The sequence below is a fragment of the Ochlerotatus camptorhynchus genome, unplaced genomic scaffold, assembly GCF_037179485.1.
Source record: "Ochlerotatus camptorhynchus isolate MF236.1 unplaced genomic scaffold, CSIRO-AGI_Acam_v1.1 ptg000364l, whole genome shotgun sequence".
In the NCBI taxonomy this organism is placed as follows: Eukaryota; Metazoa; Arthropoda; class Insecta; order Diptera; family Culicidae; genus Ochlerotatus; species Ochlerotatus camptorhynchus.
The window spans coordinates 248,122-266,990 of NW_027040852.1; the positions used below are offsets into that span (position 1 = coordinate 248,122).

Genomic DNA, 18,869 nt, shown 5'->3' on the forward strand with positions numbered 1-18,869 from the left:
AACCGAGAAGTTAACACAAGGTGGCAGAGTGACTTACCCCCTGCAACATATCGTTCCTGGATCAGCATATTTTCGCCCCGATACGAAGATACCGATCATGTGTGGTCATTCCAGCTAGCAATCAATCGTTCATTAATACGGATCGGTTGAAGGAATCCAACTCGCGCTCATTTATTTGCTTTATTATGCAAACTTCGCAAATTTAAATAATTTCTAAGAATGAAAAAAAAAATAAACTCGACGATGCTTGCGACGATGTTGTTAATAAACATATAGGGAGACCTCCATACACAACAATAGGCTTCTAACGCTTCTAACGTACCGCAATAATAGGACTGTTTCCCCTAAAGTATGTTTAAAATAAACATATCAGCGGTGCCGGTGGTGTAGAGGTAAGCGTAATTACCTCTCACCCCAGCAGGCCTGGGTTCAATCCCAGTCGGCGCCGCCGGGATGTTCTGAGGCATAACATCTCTGATCAAGGGAAGTAAAGCCGTTGGTCCCCGGTTCATGAGTTGATGGATCGATAGGTAGGGTCCAGGTGTGGGAGCTGTCTCCCTGGTGTCGGTAGCATTGGTGCTCAGCACGGAAAACAAGATCGACGGAAAACAAATCAAGGAAAAAAAATAAACATATATTTTTTTACAAAACTGTGAAATAAATAAAAAAAAAATCACGTTTATTTTCATTTCGATTATTTTTGAAATAAACTTTAACATTATTTTCATTTTTATCATTAATGTCACATGAATTCTAACATGAAATACGTTTAAAATCAACCTACACACTTAGAAAATAAAACCAAACTCGGTTTAATTTTCTACCGAACCTCTTCGGTTACCAACGAGAAACCGAATAAATGGTTTAAAAATATTTTTCAGGCGTATTTATCGAAGCAGACACGAATTTCGGTAAAATAGTATAAATTTGACAGATAGAAATGTAGACTAAACCGAAAAGTACGGTAAAGCATCGATATGTACGAATTCGCTACGTCAAAACCAAGAAACTCGGTAAACTGAACCGAATATTCGTTAAAACGTGTTAAACGTCAAACGTTCCACTTGCACTCAACTTCACGATCGAAATTTTAACCTAAAACTCGGTGCTCTAAGCTGAGTCTAAAATTAGTCAGCAATTTTTTTCTTGCGTGTGCTCGTTGGACGTGTGCAAAACTTACACTCAAAAAATATTGAAATCTAAATAGTATACACGGTAACCGCAAAATACCCAATAATGACTACAAAGTAAGCATTTTCGAGGGAAACTGGGACTACCCATTAAATGAGTAAAAATTTACCCATTTATGAGTAATTACAACTACAAAAATAAGTAGTAAGTATTCATTTTTGAGTAACAAATACTCATAAATGGGTAATATGTTTACTCATTTAATGGGTAGTCCCAGTCTCCCTCGAAAATGCTTACTTTGTAGTCATTATTGGGTATTTTGCGGTTACCGTGTAAAAGTTTCGCTAAATAGCAACTCTCCGTACCGACGCAAAGGTCGGTATAAAGGGAGAGAATGCAAACTTAGTATAAAAATGGTTTATGCGTTATACCCCGGACAGACTATGGCCTATATCATGTAATATAGACTGGCTTGCAATGAGCACTCATATATAGGATTTCCAGTGAAAACTAGATGTATGAGTGCTCATTGCAAGCCAGCCTATATTACATGATATAAGCCATAGTCTGTATAGGGTATTACATAGTATAAAATCGAAATATACTCACAATGCATAGATACGGCGGATACGGTTTATTCAAGAGAAGTTATTTTCCGCTTCTTTATTTTATTTATGGTAAATATTATTGTTTTCAAATGAAAATAAAAATTGTCCCAGGAAGTTTTTTTGATTAGTTTATTTTTTATTAATAATATTTAAAAAAATACTTACAATTTCGATGCTGCCCAGCAGATTACAGGCGCAGTAGAAATCCGCTGGGACAAAGCCCTTCACCAGCACGAAGCTCCGAAGGGAATCCAGATGTTCTTATTCCTGTCATTTTAGTAAACACTGATCGAATTCCACTCCGTTATTCGGACTTATACCCCGTTCACATTACAGCTTATATCACGTGATATACGGTGTCTTGCAATGAGCACTCATACATCTAGTTTTCACTGGAAATCCTATGTATGAGTGCTCATTGCAAGACAGCCTATATTACGTGATATAGACTGTAATGTGAACGGGGTATTAGTATAATTTTGACAAAAATTTTAATCGAACCAATGTATAAATTTTGAAAAACCATAAAATGCATAAAATTTAATCTATATTCGTTTTGTAATATTTTTGAGTGTAAGTAAAAATCAAGGGGTGAGACAGGTTTACCAACAATCAATACGAAACTAACGATTTTAAATTGGCTCACCACTTTAGTAGCCTATTGGTCACAAGCAAACGATTAACGTACCCTATTCTAGTTGAAATTCTAGTACTACACTATGTTTGTTTTGATTCGCTATGAAAGTTTGACAGATAACATGAGGGGTTCTTGGATTTTCCTATGTTTCGAGGGGTGCATCGATTAGCTTGGGACCGAAGAGAGTACCAGAGCTGAGCCAAAAAGTTGAGAACGTTTGTTCGGGACCTTCTAGTCTTATACCTTGTACAGACATACAAAGTTCACTGTTGTAATACCGTTGTACTGCTTTAAGCTAGTACCACAAATTGTACGTTTTGAGGTACTTGATTAAAGGAGTACAACGGTACTAATTTGTATGTCTGTCTGTGGTATTAGAGTTAACTCTATGGTAATACCAACAATCAATACGAAACTAACGATTTTAAATTGGCTCACCACTTTAGTAGCCTATTGGTCCCAAGCAAACGATTAACGTACCCTATTCTAGTCGAAATTCTAGTACTACGCAATGTTTGTTTTGATTCGCTATGAAAGTTTGACAGATAAAATGAGGGGTTATTGGTTTTTCCTATGTTTCGAGGGGTGATTCGGCAAGCATGGGACCGAAGATAGTACCAGAGGTGAGCCAAAAAGTTGAGCACGTTTCTTCGAGACCTACTTGTCTTAGAGTTATCTCTATGGTAATACCATAGAGGTAACTCTAAGACCACTGGGTCCCGAAGAAAATCATTATTATTTTTGGCTCACTCAGCTGGCTGGACCAGAACAACGGTCCCAAGCAGTCCCAAGCTATTTCACTCACCCCTGCATGTTCTGCATGAATCCACACACCCCTGATGTTATCTGTCAAACTTTCATAGCGAATCAAAACAAACATAGTGTAGTAATAGAATTTAAACTAGAATAGGGTACGTTAATCGTTTGCTTGGGACCAATAGGCTACTAAAGTGGTGAGCCAATTTAAAATCGTTAGTTTCGTATTGATTGTTGGTAATACCACAAACGAAGTTACAGACGGAGCGGCTCGAAATTTGATTTGACGCACTTACATTTGAAATTTTCGACTGTACCTCACGGCAACACTATCTACTCATATGTACTAGCTTAAAGTAGGGGGTACCGTATGTTATCTCTTTTTCTCTAACGGAAATTGAAAGGGAGAGCCTGTTGTCAAACAGCATGTCATTATGACGTTTAGTTGTTATCTGCTTTTCTTTTGTATAGTAAAAGATCATAGGCCAAAATGATTAGGAGTGAACACATCGGGTTAACATTTGCTTACAAGTAAACGATGTTGAGCTGTCAATGACTCGCGCTTGTTGCCATTGTTGCTACAGATTTCTTCAGTCCGTGCTTCTAACCGAGCATCATCCACCAGATAGGTAAGTTTTTTTGTTTTGATTTGAACAAAGTTGATTTTGTGTACAATGATTCTTTGACAGTGTGCAAAGAATGCGTGTCATTTTTTTATGCATTTCAGTTTTGAGTAGAGTGAAAGAGATAGAACCAAAACATTCTAGTACATTTGGTGAAAATGCTAGTTCAATCTAGTAGTAGTGTTGCCATGTGGTACAATCCAGTAGTAGTGGTGTTGCCATGTGGTACACTGAAAAATAGCAATAGCAGGTTAGTCACCAAAGCTTTCGAGCTGCTCCGTCTGTCACTTCGTTTGTGATAGAGTAGTGAGTAATATCATAGAGGTAACTCTAAGACCACTGGGTCCCGAAGAAAATCATTATTATTTTTGGCTCACTCAGTACCAGAACAACGGTCCCAAGTAGTCCCAAGCTATTTCACTCACCCCTGCATGTTCTGCATGTATCCACACACCCCTGATGTTATCTGTCAAACTTTCATAGCGAATCAAAACAAACATAGTGTAGTAATAGAATTTCAACTAGAATAGGGTACGTTAATCGTTTGCTTGGGACCAATAGGCTACTAAAGTGGTGAGCCAATTTAAAATCGTTAGTTTCGTATTGATTGTTGGTAATATTTCAACCATGGTCCCTCCAACGGCACCCGCCGCCACAGTTTTCGGTATAGAAAATATCTCCCGGTGCGGAAACAACCCATTAACACTGCAGCAAAATCTCGGTGGTGTATAGCAAAAACGGGACCGAATCACTACCATCCGAAAGGCCCAGCAAAAGCACCAAAAGCGAGGATGGATGTCCCCCGTCAGCAGAACGGCACCGTGGTAATTCAGAGCTCGGTTCCCAGTTCCATCCAACGGCAGTTTGTCAAGCGATGGCACGAGATTGCTTCGACGAGTATCGATTTTGAATATTTGGTCAGGGAGATCTGGTTTTTCTACCACATCAACCAGATAAACATTCGACCGTCGTAAGTGTAAGGTTGCAACAGGTTCCTTTCACGTTCACGGATGGTAAGGGTCGAACGAAGGTTATTAAACTGAGATGATTTAAGTGTCTCCGAGTTCCGCTTTTATTGTTGTTTTATTTGACCTTCAAATGTTGCTGTGATGCGAAAAGTGAGAAAGCAAATTACAGCGATCTTGCTCACTGAGCAATGTGAGTTACTCGAGGTGCCTCAATAGCAACTCTGAAATTGCTCATGATTAGGAGCTGTCTTGCCCCTTGGTAAAAATGTAAAAAGTTCTGGAGCAGCTGCAACAGGAGAATGCACGTTTTAATGAAATCTTTTGTAAGTATTTGAAACTAACAGTATGATTTTATTTGCAGGCATCTTGTGCCATAGTTTATTTCTACTGCTTGTAAATGTACAAGTTTATGTCTACGGCTTGCAAAAGCATTTTAAAAACCATTTGAATAAAAATGACATCAAAGTCTGTGATATTTTTGTTGATGTGATTTTTCACGCTGTTACTTACGTTACGGAAGTTTTTATTCGCCAAAACAAATTACATAAATATATAGGAAGAGGTGACAATTGGCTTCTTACTCTTTTATTTCTATCTCTATCTCTATCTTTATATATCTCTATCTGTATGTTACGCACATGAAATCGGCCAGTCAGGAGCTGGTTCACGTTTCACAGAAAAGTGGTTAATTTTCGCCCCCGTATGATCACCTCTTCTCTTATAGTACGTTCAGACTACAGAGTTATAACATGTTATAGCGCTATCTTGATCGTGGTTTCTGTGTTGCAATTAGTTGACAACCGTTATAACATCAGTGCTAACATTTGAAAACGGCGCAAAAGCCATTTGTAAACAAATGGTTTGTGGGCCCTTTACTCGCTACCCGAAGAACGCCCACGCAAACCAACAGCATCGTCAGGAAGGGGAAAATTTCCCCTACCCGATGTTGCTGTTGTGTCGCGTGGGTGTACTTCAAGTAGTGAGTAAAGGGCCCACAAACCATTTGTTTACAAATGGCTTTTGTGCCGTTTTCAAATGTTAGCACTGACATGTTATATTTCGGTAGTCTGAATGTGGTATTAGGTGTAAATGATAAAAATGTATGCCAAACGAACGTATGTCAAAATTGTAAACACTCATAAATTAATTTATATTATAGGTTTTTCTAGCAACACACCCAATTTCGACGCCAGCTGTCAAAACACAACAGCTGTAGCTGTTGTCCTTTGTTTTGTTTGCTGTAGCTGTTGTGTTTTTTCCTCTTATTTACGCTTGGTCAGGAAGGAGCGATTAATTATTTATTATTTGCGAATCGATCGAAAAAGCTGGAAAAAAAAAATCATTTGAACGATGTTCACGATAGTGGATTTCTACGGTAAACAGGCCGACTACAGTTGCGGCTATTGTAAACAACCAACATCCTGCCAAACGCATGGTAAGTTCCTGTTCTTGGATTCGCCCTCAATGGAATTGTTGATTGTTCATTGTTGGATGAATCATTTTTTATTCGTTTCGATTCGCAGGAATGTGGGCACACACCATGACCTGCCAGGACTACCAGGATCTGATCGATCGTGGCTGGAGACGGTCCGGATGCTATTGCTACAAGCCGGAAATGCACACCACCTGCTGTCCGTCGTATACGATTAAGTGCGATGCGACGCGTTTTCGCTTGAGCAAATCGCACAAGAAGACCATCAAGCGGGTCAATAAATTCTTGAAGGATGGCGTAAGGGGAAAGGACGACGGCGATGGGACGAGTGATGCAGATCGTAGCGCAGAAGATGGTAGTGCCGGCGGGGACTTAGAAATGGGAGATGTAGCGCGTAATCCCAGAAAGGAACTGAATCTGGATAATGTAAAAGCACTCGTTAGAAAAGAGGATGGTCCTGTGGCACGAGATGCGGTCGGTGGGATGTGCTTAGCAAAGGATCCCAGCGCTGGAAGTAGCTCCGATTTGTCTACGAAATCTTCGACCGGTGGTAGGAATCCACCGAAGAAAGCGAAGCTGTTGAGAATTGAACGGAAGCGGGAAAAGTTAATTCAGAAAGGATTGAAACCCGAAGAGCTTGATAAGGAAATGCAAGAGGCCAAGGGTAAGAACGTTGAAAAGAGTCTGGAGGATTTTCTCGCTGAAGAGCCAGCAGAAGGAGAGCAGGCGGCACATCGTTTGAAGGTAATTGAGTGTATGAGGTCCAGTTCGAAGACTAAATTTGTATTCATTCCAGGTAAAATTAGTTTTGTCGCAGGAAGGAGCTAATGACTTGGTATATGCTCTTTACCGCACGTATCAGATGGGGATCCATAAGGATCCCTCTTCAAAGTTGAACATGGATCGTTACAAACGATTCCTAGTGAAATCTCCCCTGAAGGTGATTAGTTTAGGCTAGTTGTGATGATATTGCTTTGTTTTTCTTTCTTTTTCTCCCGACTCTTACTCCTAAAACCATACACACACCAAAAATTGCCAAATTGTAACATCAGCTCGTTATCGTCTGTACCTCGAGTAATGAGTTCAAGCGAACCAAACAGATCTCCTTTGGCGTGTACAAGAAGTACCAAACCGAGGTGCACAATGATCCACCCAACTCGATCGAAGAATATTTGGACTTCCTGGTCAAGTCACCGCTTCAGGTACGGCTCTTCGTTCCCCCGGAAGCTTTTCTGCGCGTGCTTCTACTTACAATTCCCCTATCATTGTCTGTGTAGTTTGCTAATTTCAATTGGTTTTCCTGTGTCCTAACCTTACCTCCCGTGAAACAAAATTCTTCTTTTACGAAAAACGACTAACGTCGAACAAATTTCAGTACACAACTGGTCAGAACTCTCCAAGCTGTGGATTTGGATCGTTCCATCAGCAGTACTGGTTGGACGATCGCCTAATTGCCGTTGGGGTTATCGACATCCTCCCCAGCTGCGTCAGCTCAGTTTACTTTTTCTACGACCCCGAGTATAGATTTCTCTCACTGGGGACTTATGCATCTCTAAGGTGACACACTTCTAATGATTCGAAATGGCCAACACTAAACGATTGCATTTTCAGAGAACTTGCCTTCACACGTAAGATGCAACAGCACACCCCCAGTATTACCAACTACTATATGGGATTCTATATCCATTCGTGTCCCAAGATGCGCTACAAGAGCAATCTCTACCCGTCGTATCTGCTCTGTCCGGAGGTGTACAGCTGGCACCCATTGGATGCGAAAGTTGTGGCCATGTTGGACAAAAGCAAATATTGCCGCTTCAACGAAAATCCCAAGGCGGTTGATCAGAATGCAGTCAGTTCGGAAGATGTGTTGGACGTGCTTATTCTGCATGGCAGTTCCTACAAACGCTACGGGCAATATATGGTAAGGACTTCCGCATTGTGCTTATGAAATTTATCGTAAATGTTCTCAACATTTTCTTATAGAAAACGGTGGGTTTGACGGTACCGGCCAAAAACACGTGCACCTACGCAAAGTTGGTTGGGAAAGTGTGCTCCAGTCGAATGCTTCTTTATGAGGGGTAAACAATGTGTTTGCGTGCCTGCTGGCTGCTGAATGAAGGAGAATCCACAGACAAACAGACAAAACAAGTTAATCGAACACGCATTTAACAGCCAATTTAAATGTTTTTCAGTTTGAAGTACCGCCAATTGTGACGCGCATAGTCAATTCCCTTGCGTTTGACGTTTACACGCTACCGCCATCTGTTGAGAGTACTGCACATCACAATGTACCCAACAGATGGCGGTAGTGTTTAGCGACGATGTTTTACAGTAATAAATATGTGTTATGTCTGCTTGTCGGTGGAAAATCGTTACTCGTTTGTATGTTTTAAGATGTAGCTACCATAGAGATCTCCAAGCGCGATCTAACGAACACTAAAATCCAACATCCATATATAAAAATGAAGAAGATGATGAAACGAAAAGGTATCGCGTTATCACAACTACTTAAAAAGGTAACACGCGGTCTCACGCACACTTTTGTGCATCTGGAGAACTCTATTGAGGTTGCACTCGCTATAGAGATTAGTGACGTTTAACGCACGCACACTAGCGGGTATATCGCCGTGTAAAGTTGTTTATTATTTTCCTCTGGCTAGCCTAAAACAAATTATGAAATTCGATCTGTCAAAATGAGATTGACAGCGATTTGTTATGTATTTTACTCGGATTTTCACTAACACGCTCTCATACATCGCACCAATACAACCGGACGTGAAAATCTCAATAGAAATCTAATTCGTTTAAAAGCTTCCCGCATAAACGCGAACCATAAATTGACCTTACCTAAAATGGTTAAAAATTGTTTATAATCCCTGCTAAACTTTAACTGAAATGGTTATGGAACTTTACATGAACGTTTAATGATAAAGTTTCAACCTTATGTATTATGGTTTTTTCTAACTGGACCTTACAAATAATGGGTTGTTAAGAACCATTACCATTTCAAATTCTTGTTTTCTCCATACATTTTCGGAAAGAGAACTATATTAGAACGTTTTTACTTATGGTTTGAGAACATTAATGGTTATGGTTATGGTAGTCAGTAAGGTCCATTAATGGTTTTGTATTATCGCTCAACTTTACGTGGAATATATCGTGAATTGGTAATCAGTAAATTACAGGCAACCAATTCGCGATATATTCCACATAAAGTTGATCGATGTTACAAAACCATTCGTGGACCTTACTGACTACCATAACCATTACCATTAAAGTTCTCAAACCATAAGTTAAAAGGTTCTAATATAGTTCTCTTTCCGAAAATGTATGGAGAAAACAAGAATTTGGAACGATAATGGTTCTTAACAACCCATTATTTGTAAGGTCCAGTTCCAAAAAACCATAATACATAAGGTTGAAACTTTATCATTAAACGTTCATGTATAGTTCCATAACCATTTCAGTTAAAGTTTAGCAGGGATTATAAACAATTTTTAACCATTTTAGGTAAGGTCAATTTATGGTTCGCGTTTATGCGGGTTACCATTCTAAAGAATAATTGCGAAATAATTGTAAACAGGCGTCTAGCTATTTATTGCCCTAAATACACTTTAAATTTTATTTTATGGAGCATACTTTCACAAATGTAGATGAATAATTTCACTGCCCACAAACCTCGCCTTTCTGATTGCCAATCTACGTTACATCCGGTGGGCTCATGGTGTGTTATCAGAACGTTCGTGACCTGCGAACAAAAAAAGACTACTATCGAGTCTAACTACAATGCAATACAAAAAGTACTCATCGAAACCTGGCTCGATGACCGAAGACCGAATTCGAGTTGATCGTAACCAGATCAATAGTACCATTGACTGAACTGAACTGTTGCCGCGATTCTGCTCCGATTAGCACTTTTCTAGAGCAGTTGTGGCTTATCAAGATTACGACATCGCAGAGAACTATATGAATCGGCGTTGTGTACTTAGGGGAACGTGGGGTAATAGGCCCCCCTAAGGAAATGATCGATTCTCACCACATTTTAATCAATAATAAACATTCTATTTCAGCGCATTCATCAGTCTAAATAATATTCTTGATGGTACCGAAAACATTATGTGAAAATGTGAATTCATCACCGAGAAAATTATTTTACAAAATGTTTACAAAATTTAATGTTCTCATAGTAGCGTTTTTATTTTTCGCTGTGTAATATGCGCCACTTCGTAATAATCCTCAAGCGCAATGAAAGTGGCAGCGTAAAAGCATAGAGGTAACTCTAAGACCACTGGGTCCCGAAGAAAATCATTATTATTTTTGGCTCACTCAGTATCAGAACAACGGTCCCAAGCAGTCCCAAGCTATTTCACTCACCCCTGCATGTTCTGCATGAATCCACACACCCCTGATGTTATCTGTCAAACTTTCATAGCGAATCAAAACAAACATAGTGTAGTAATAGAATTTCAACTAGAATAGGGCAACAATCAATACGAAACTAACGATTTTAAATTGGCTCACCACTTTAGTAGCCTATTGGTCCCAAGCAAACGATTAACGTACCCTATTCTAGTTGAAATTCTATTACTACACTATGTTTGTTTTGATTCGCTATGAAAGTTTGACAGATAACATCAGGGGTGTGTGGATTCATGCAGAACATGCAGGGGTGAGTGAAATAGCTTGGGACTGCTTGGGACCGTTGTTCTGGTACTGAGTGAGCCAAAAATAATAATGATTTTCTTCGGGACCCAGTGGTCTTAGAGTTACCTCTATGAATAGGGTACGTTAATCGTTTGCTTGGGACCAATAGGCTACTAAAGTGGTGAGCCAATTTAAAATCGTTAGTTTCGTATTGATTGTTGGTAAAAGCCCGATCTGAGTAAGCATACTTGTCGGATGTATGAGTATGTGACAACTGTTATTTGTGACAACTGTCAAACTTTTCGTTTCCGTTCCGCTTCCGCCCACATGGCGTTTGGGCCTTAAGTTTTAAGGGCCACCTACATTAGATCTGAACTGACGCGTTGCGGTAAACTGACAGCTAAAGCAAAATAACCATATCAAGAACCACATGTGAAAAGGGCATACAAGCTTATTGTAAACAAACCTTTGTAGGCCCTTTTCTCGCCAACCGAGGGTCGCCCACGCAAACCAGCAATATCATCGAAAAGAGGAAAGTGTCCCCTACCCGGTGATGTGAAAGGTTTGCGTTGGTGTCATATGGGTGGCGAGAAAAGGGCATAAGAAGGTTTGTTTACAAAAAGCTTGTATGCCCTTTTCACATGTTGTTCTGGATATAAATTTGATTAGGGGAGACAAGCGAAATTTGGAGATTTACCGAGGAATGACATCTCTTTGTGTCTGCTGGAAAGTATTCGAGATAATCATCAACGACGCTTTATTGGCCTGCTATAGAAACCTCGATAGAAACTACATTTCTCCTGACCAACATGGTTTCTAACCCAAACGTTCGGTCTCAACAAAACTCGCCCCTTTCATTTCCCTATCCCTCGGAATATGCAGGCAGAAGCACAGGTGGACGTCGTATACACGGATTTCAAGGCTGCTTTCGACCGGGTTGATCATGCCGTTCTATACGTTGGAGCATCTGGCGGACATCTTTACGAAGGCTTTGGACGCTGGTCGATTTGAAGGGCTGAGAAGGAAGCTGGGTGTGTACGATCGAAAGGGGGTGAAGACGAAGTAGGCCTCGATTATTTGAATCGATGGTCAAGGGCCACCCACATTAGATCCGTTTGCGTTGCGTTGACGTAAATTTGACAGTTAGACAATAGATTTAGCAATCACTTTGCCGCAACGCGTCCGATCCGGATCTAATGTGCGTGGGCCTTCACAGTGAGTTGTTAACAACCGCTTGAAGCAAACGGTTACTTTTAATTCGTTCCTTAAATAAAGCTTTATTTAGTTTTCGTGATTCCGTTATCCTTTTTTTCGGAGTTCCTGTTGTCCATTCCATTCAAGAAGACATTTTCTTCGAAACTTTTTGTGGAAACAGCCTGGAGCCATTCGTTCATCAATGCTCGTGAAGTTGTCCTCGCTGATCCTCGATTGCGCCCTATTGTTCCTTTCTCGTTGGTGACGCTGCTGAAAAAGTCATCGTCGTCATCCAAGTTCGTACCGCTACTGCTAACTTCTTCAGACTCCTTCAACAATTCTTCTACCGCTCCTTCCATTGCTTTTCTCACTCTCGGTACTTGGGGTCATACTTCTCCAGCCAGATCAACCGGAACTTTGGATGCAATCAAAATACTTCCCAAATATGCATCAACCAATGTATCACAGAAGATAAGCCCTTAATTTCAAAAATAGTAGCGGCTACGGTAGGCAGTAAACTACCTAAGAAGGTTTGATCCTCTCCTTGAACCTTGTCAACGGCTTTGGCTAATATCGACATTACTTGAATGTATTCTTTCATGAACCCAAAATCTTCATCTGTAAACGCCTGCAATTTAAGTTGCTCTGCTACTCTACGGATTCCTCTTCGATTTTAATCCAGCAAATCGCGACGAACAACCATGGAATCGTAGGTAGGGTTTCATCTTGCGCTGTTTGGGGTCACCAATCGTCGCTTCAATTCTCCTACAATGACGTCAGCTGAAACCGAACTGCGGTTTTGCTGAATCTAAATGGCTTGTGCTTTAACCATGGTCCGTCTATATGCTGATTTGAAAACAGGGCTTTTGAGTGCCTTATTTGCGTCAACACTTACCACCAGGTTGAACGTATGAGCAGCATGAGGCGGAAGAGTATTCTTTGTACATCATCCAAAGAGATGTACTCTAGGTCCTCGTCAGCGTTGCCGGTTTCGTCATTCAAAAACTCATCACAGGAATTTGCGTCATCTTCGGGAACACTATTCAAAAGGCAAGGGGTAAATCACTCAGTACATTGTGCCGAAATTAGATTCGGCACAGCTTGGGCACATCCATTGGCATCCTTTGGCATACCCTCGGCACAATCTCGTAGGCATTGGATTATTGTAAATAAAATGGGAGCACTGCTGGACAACTGTCATTGAAGTTATTCACAACATTACGTGCTGTTTGACTGTATATTCAGGAACATCCTCTAATTGAATATACCAGAGGAACTCAGACCAGCAGTCCACTTATAGATCTAAATACGAAATGTAGGTTCTAGAGTGGGCTCAAGAGAAAGAGGCAGTTAATCGGACCTCACTAGAACCATAGAGGTAACTCTAAGACCACGGGGTCCCGAAGAAATCATTATTATTTTTGGCTCACTCAGTACCAGAACAACGGTCCCAAGCAGTCCCAAGCTATTTCACTCACCCCTGCATGTTCTGCATGAATCCACACACCCCTGATGTTATCTGTCAAACTTTCATAGCGAATCAAAACAAACATAGTGTAGTAATAGAATTTCAACTAGAATAGGGTACGTTAATCGTTTGCTTGGGACCAATAGGCCACTAAAGTGGTGAGCCAATTTAAAATCGTTAGTTTCGTATTGATTGTTGCTAGAACCATAGAGGTAACTCTAAGACTAGAAGGTCCCGAAATAACGTGCTCAACTTTTTGGCTTAGCTCTGGTACTATCTTCGGTCTCAAGCTTATCGATTCACCCCTCGAAACATAGGAAAAACCAATAACCCCTAATTTTACCGAGGGGGGCGACACATCTAAATCTCAATTCTAGATGCTCAAAAAATCTCACACTAGCGAATAAATCTTCGAAAAATCTTCTTACATTTCTCACATCTACTTGCATCGCGCATCATCTTTTTGCAGCGTACGCGCAGCTAGCCACAGCAAACCACAATATTTCCTGCATCGTAGATAGAGTCGTCCCCCTCGAATTTTACCTGTCAATCTTTCATAGCGAATCAAAACAAATATTGCGTAGTACTAGAATTTCGACTATAATGGGGTAGGTTAATCGTTTGCTTGGGACCAATAGGCTAGTCAAGTAGTGAGCCAATTTAAAATCGTTAGTTTCGAATTGATTGTTGCTAGAACCCTTAGTTCAAATAATGCTGCAACTCACACCAAACAAACTACAGAAGTACAATGTTTCCCACCGGTTCCAACCTATTTCCGGCCGCTGATAGACCGTTGCTTTTCAAATCACGAAAGGCTAGGTTTCTAGTCTGCCTTTGAGGGCATTATAAAATCCTAAAACATAGGACTTTTATTATCCTATGAACACAAAATACCAAAGTTTCGCACACCCGCCACTAAGCTAAATGTTTCACTAAAACCAAAACATTTAAGGTGTCAGAAATACCGGGTTGCCGGGATGGGTATTTCATAAACAATCGCAGTTTTCTCTATGACCGACACAATCGGCACATCTGCGTCACACTTGCGGCACACTGACAAAAAAGATGACCCAAAATTGGTGTGCGGAGTGACCTGCCCCTTGTCAAAAAGTCACCTTCTGATCCAAACTGCACAAACACTTTAACAAAGTTACTTCCATTATACCTTGTACAGACATACAAAGTAAACTGTTGTACAACCGTTGTACTTCTTTAAGCTAGTACCTCAATTTGTACCTTTTGAGGTACTCGATTAAAGGAGTACAACCAACAATCAATACGAAACTAACGATTTTAAATTGGCTCACCACTTTAGTAGCCTATTGGTCCCAAGCAAACGATTAACGTACCCTATTCTAGTTGAAATTCTATTACTACACTATGTTTGTTTTGATTCTCTATGAAAGTTTGACAGATAACATCAGGGGTGTGTGGATTCATGCAGAACATGCAGGGGTGAGTGAAATAGCTTGGGACTGCTTGGGACCGTTGTTCTGGTACTGAGTGAGCCAAAAATAATAATGATTTTCTTCGGGACCCAGTGGTCTTAGAGTTACCTCTATGCTTCTACTGGATTGTACTAGCATTTTCACCAAATGTATTAGAATGTTTTGGTTCTATCTCTTCCACTCTACTCAAAACTGAAATGCATAAAAAATGACAAAATGATACACTCTTTGCACACTGTCAAAGAATCATTGTACACAAAATCAACTTTGTTCAAATCAAAACAAAAAAACTAACCCATCTGGTGGATGATGGCACAAGCTTCCAAGAAAATTCTATTACAGTGAACCACATTATTTTAATGGATTTCTTCGCCAGTTAGTCGTCTGTCACTTCGTTTGTGGTTAGATGTTGGTACTAGAGCTGAGCCAAAAAGTTGAGCACGTTTCTAAATCTCAATTCTAGATGCTCAAAAAATCTCACACTAGCTAATAAATCTTCGAAAAATCTTCTTTCATTTCTCGCATCTACTTGCGTGCATCATCTTTTTGCAGGAAATCTTCAAAATCGTGATAAATCTTCTTTCTATCTACTCAACGTACGCGCAGCTAGTTACAGCAAAACACAATATTTCCTGCATCGTAGATAAAGTCGTCCCCCTCGCTTGTCTTAGAGTTACCTCTATGGATGAAGTACAGTCAATACTCCACAACTCGATGTCCATTAAATCGATATCGAGTTAGAGAACCATAATAAAAACGAATGTCATGGCTACTGCGATAGCGAATTTGTAAGGAATTATTATTCTATAACTCATGTATGCACTGTATGACGAAGCTAATCCCAGCCTCGGTCTCACCTGGTGAAAGGATGTGTCAATCTACACTCGTAGCAATTACAGAAAGGGGTAGTTTCTGCAAAGGGAGCGCGCAAATCGGCCATGGACAGCAAAACTGTCGATTTATTCATGTGCAATATGATTCCACTTCACGTAGGGAAATCAGAAACCTTCGTCAGCCTAGTGAAGACTTTGAATCCAAGCAAATCTACGATGCCTTGACATCCACTGGGTGGAAGAATTGCCCAACGACAGCAAAACCTTGACGAGTTTGTCGTCCATTTTCTCATTCGTTAACTATGTTAACCGTTTTGACAAAACCTAACTAAAATTAACCTTTAGTCAGGTTGTTCAACGACATTTCATGGGTGGCAACCACAGCGGACTGCTGGACAGCTCACCACAGGTCGTATTTAGGTATAAATGTGCATTGGTTGGACCCAAAATCACGAAAACGTTGCAACGCCGTTACCGCTTGCCACCGGATCACAAGACGTCACACGTTTTCAGTACTCTCTGATGTTACGGCGGATATTCATGAAGAATACGGCATACAGAATAAGGTGATTCGGACGATAGCATACAATACTAGATAGAGCTGGCATTAGCATAGAGGTAACTCTAAGACTAGAAGGTCCCAAAGAAACGTGCTCAACTTTTTGGCTCAGCTCTGGTACTCTCTTCGGTCCCAAGCTAATCGATGCACCCCTCGAAACATAGGAAAATCCATGAACCCCTCATTTTATCTGTCAAACTTTTATAGCGAATCAAAACAAACATAGTGTAGTACTAGAATTTCGACTAGAGACGAGTGCACGAGTGAACTTTTGTTCATCTACTGAAAAAAAAATTGACACAACAGCAGGGCCCTGTTTACTGAAAATGAACACAAGAATAATGGTTGCGTAACATTTGAAAAGGGCCTATCAATTTTTGTAAACAAATTGCTAGTTCCTTTTCACGAGAACCGAAGTACGCCCACCCAAACCAAGAGCACTATCAGGAAGTGGAGAATTTCTCCTACCCGATGGTTTTGTTAGTTTGCGTGGGCGTATTCGGTTCGCGCGAAAAAGGCTTAACAAGTTTTGTGTACATAAGTTGATAGACCCGTTTCAAATGTTACGTGAGTATTATTCATGTGTTCATTTTAAGTTAACAGGGGCCCGCTGTTGTGTCACTTTTTGTCGAGTGAGTGAACTTAAATCCATCCGTGCACTCGTCTAGAATGGGGTTCGTTAATCGATTTGCTTGGGACCAATAGGCTACCCTAATAAAAAATTACCATACACGAACGATAACCCAATCATTATTGAACTATTCCACAAATGGTTTGGATGATACCACGAACACGTTGTTAAGCTAATTAACCATATTTTTTATTAGGGTAGTCAAGTAGTGAGCCAATTATTTTAAATCGTTAGTTTCCAACCGGTGCCAATACTCCCTTAAGTGAATCCTTTTGTAAAAATATTGGAAAATTTATAGAAGTGAGAAGGATTTTTCGGTTTCCAACAAAACGAGAATCACGTCATCACATTCCTATCCATTCCCTAATTGACCTATCCATTTCCTAATTGATCTACATTTGGACAGATGCGCTGATGAGATGAACCTAATTTGATACATTCATCCAATTTATTGATGCAACCGGGATGGATTCCTTTGATGTTTTATTTCAGGCTGGATTAAAGTGATTTTATTTTCGATAATACATACTGAACGTATCACTTAAAGCAGAAAGCGGCACCAGCAGCAGTAGAACGCGACGTCGATCGAAATTCGTGGCCGCATCTCAGTAGTTATTAAACGGTTTTAAAAATAAGCGGAAGCTGTTAGTGGAATTGACCTCTGTCGGCTGGATCTAAGAGGACTTCAAATCGGCCAATCACGAGCTGGTTCGCGTTTGACAGAAAAGTGGTTCGTTTTCGCACCCGTATTGTCTCCTCTTCCTCTTAGGGCTGGATAGGTAACGATATGGTTCGACACATGCAACTGCTTTCAATCAGCAAATTGTTGCAAGACGGTGAGTAGCTGTCCATTTAATGTAGGGTGAATGGCGGCTTCGGGAATACCTTATTCTATTATCGTCAGTCTTTGAGATCTCAATTTTGGCATGTGGATACGTTGTGTTTCAGAGTATCTATTGACCAAATTTGAGTACTTTAGGACTTTGTTTACCACCTTACGATAATAGAATAAGGTACTTCCGATGCCGACATTTCCCCTACATCAGATGAATTTTGCTACCTGTTTCCTTTTTTATGTTCCCGATCAACTCTGCGATGACGGCCTCGACTTGACTGATCCAAGGACAACTCCATGCAGAAGTCCATATTATTATAATTATTATTATTATTCGACGTTTTTTTTTTTATAGAATTGTTCTGTTGTGTCCTTTTTGATATTGTTCCTTGTATGTCGAAAAGATATGAGGTTTTTACACCTATGGTCATATTTGCCAAATAGGCTTTTTTCCCCCATCAATCTTCATTTAGACAACAAAAGTGCGATGAATAGAATAATAAATAAATAAATAAATAAATAGCTGCCCTATTAACCGAGGAATTACACCACTTTGTGCCTGCTCTTAAGTATTTGAGATAATCATCAACGACGCTTTATTTACCAGCTGTGAAGGGAGTGATGGATAACCAACAGGAATTTCTTTCCGATTTAGCTTTCCCGTCGCAATCATTATCATTCTTTATTATTGTTTTACAGAGCAATGAGGTTAGCATAAATTTTAATTCATTATTATCCGTCCATTTACATTTATATATTTCTCTTAGTATTTTTAATTACTACTAGCAAACATTGTAAAACTTAGAATTGCCATTTTTGTACAATATTTTACACTTTACTTCACTATTCGTCAATCGATTTTAGTTGTGTTTTTTTTTTCCCGAACAAGTAGATATTTGTTATTCATTCAGTCGCTAAAAACGATCTAATTTGGTAAATTTATCTGAAGAAAAATATTTGATGATTTTTTATTATTTTTTAAAGTACAGCCATGCCACTTTGCAGGAAAAGGGCTCTATCGACTAGGCTTAATTGAAAGAATCATACCTACAAATAAATGAAAACAAAAACCAAAAAGAAATCATAAGCAAGAAGAGAGAAT

The 18,869-nt window shown here is 39.9% G+C and overlaps 2 protein-coding genes across 4 annotated transcripts in view; one reads left to right on the plus strand and one right to left on the minus strand.

Annotated features, from left to right (window-relative positions):
- LOC135709776 (Krueppel homolog 1-like) overlaps positions 1-18,869 on the minus strand; it is a 184,123-nt gene that overhangs the window by 96,322 nt on the left and 68,932 nt on the right. The gene's annotated exons all lie outside the window — the stretch shown is intronic.
- Positions 6,011-18,869, plus strand: part of LOC135709777 (arginyl-tRNA--protein transferase 1-like) — a 413,720-nt gene continuing 400,861 nt past the window's right edge. Inside the window, exons 1-6 of one of the 3 annotated variants that reach the window (XM_065232167.1) lie at positions 6,011-6,158; positions 6,247-6,899; positions 6,952-7,095; positions 7,531-7,712; positions 7,767-8,076; positions 8,139-8,988. In XM_065232167.1, coding sequence (XP_065088239.1) covers positions 6,074-6,158; positions 6,247-6,899; positions 6,952-7,095; positions 7,531-7,712; positions 7,767-8,076; positions 8,139-8,237 — 1,473 coding nt within the window. In that variant the 5' untranslated portion in view covers positions 6,011-6,073 and the 3' untranslated portion in view covers positions 8,238-8,988. Of the gene's footprint in view, positions 6,159-6,246; positions 6,900-6,951; positions 7,096-7,207; positions 7,358-7,530; positions 7,713-7,766; positions 8,077-8,138; positions 8,989-18,869 lie in introns of those variants that run through there. The other 2 variants (XM_065232166.1, XM_065232165.1) reach the window with 2 other exon arrangements.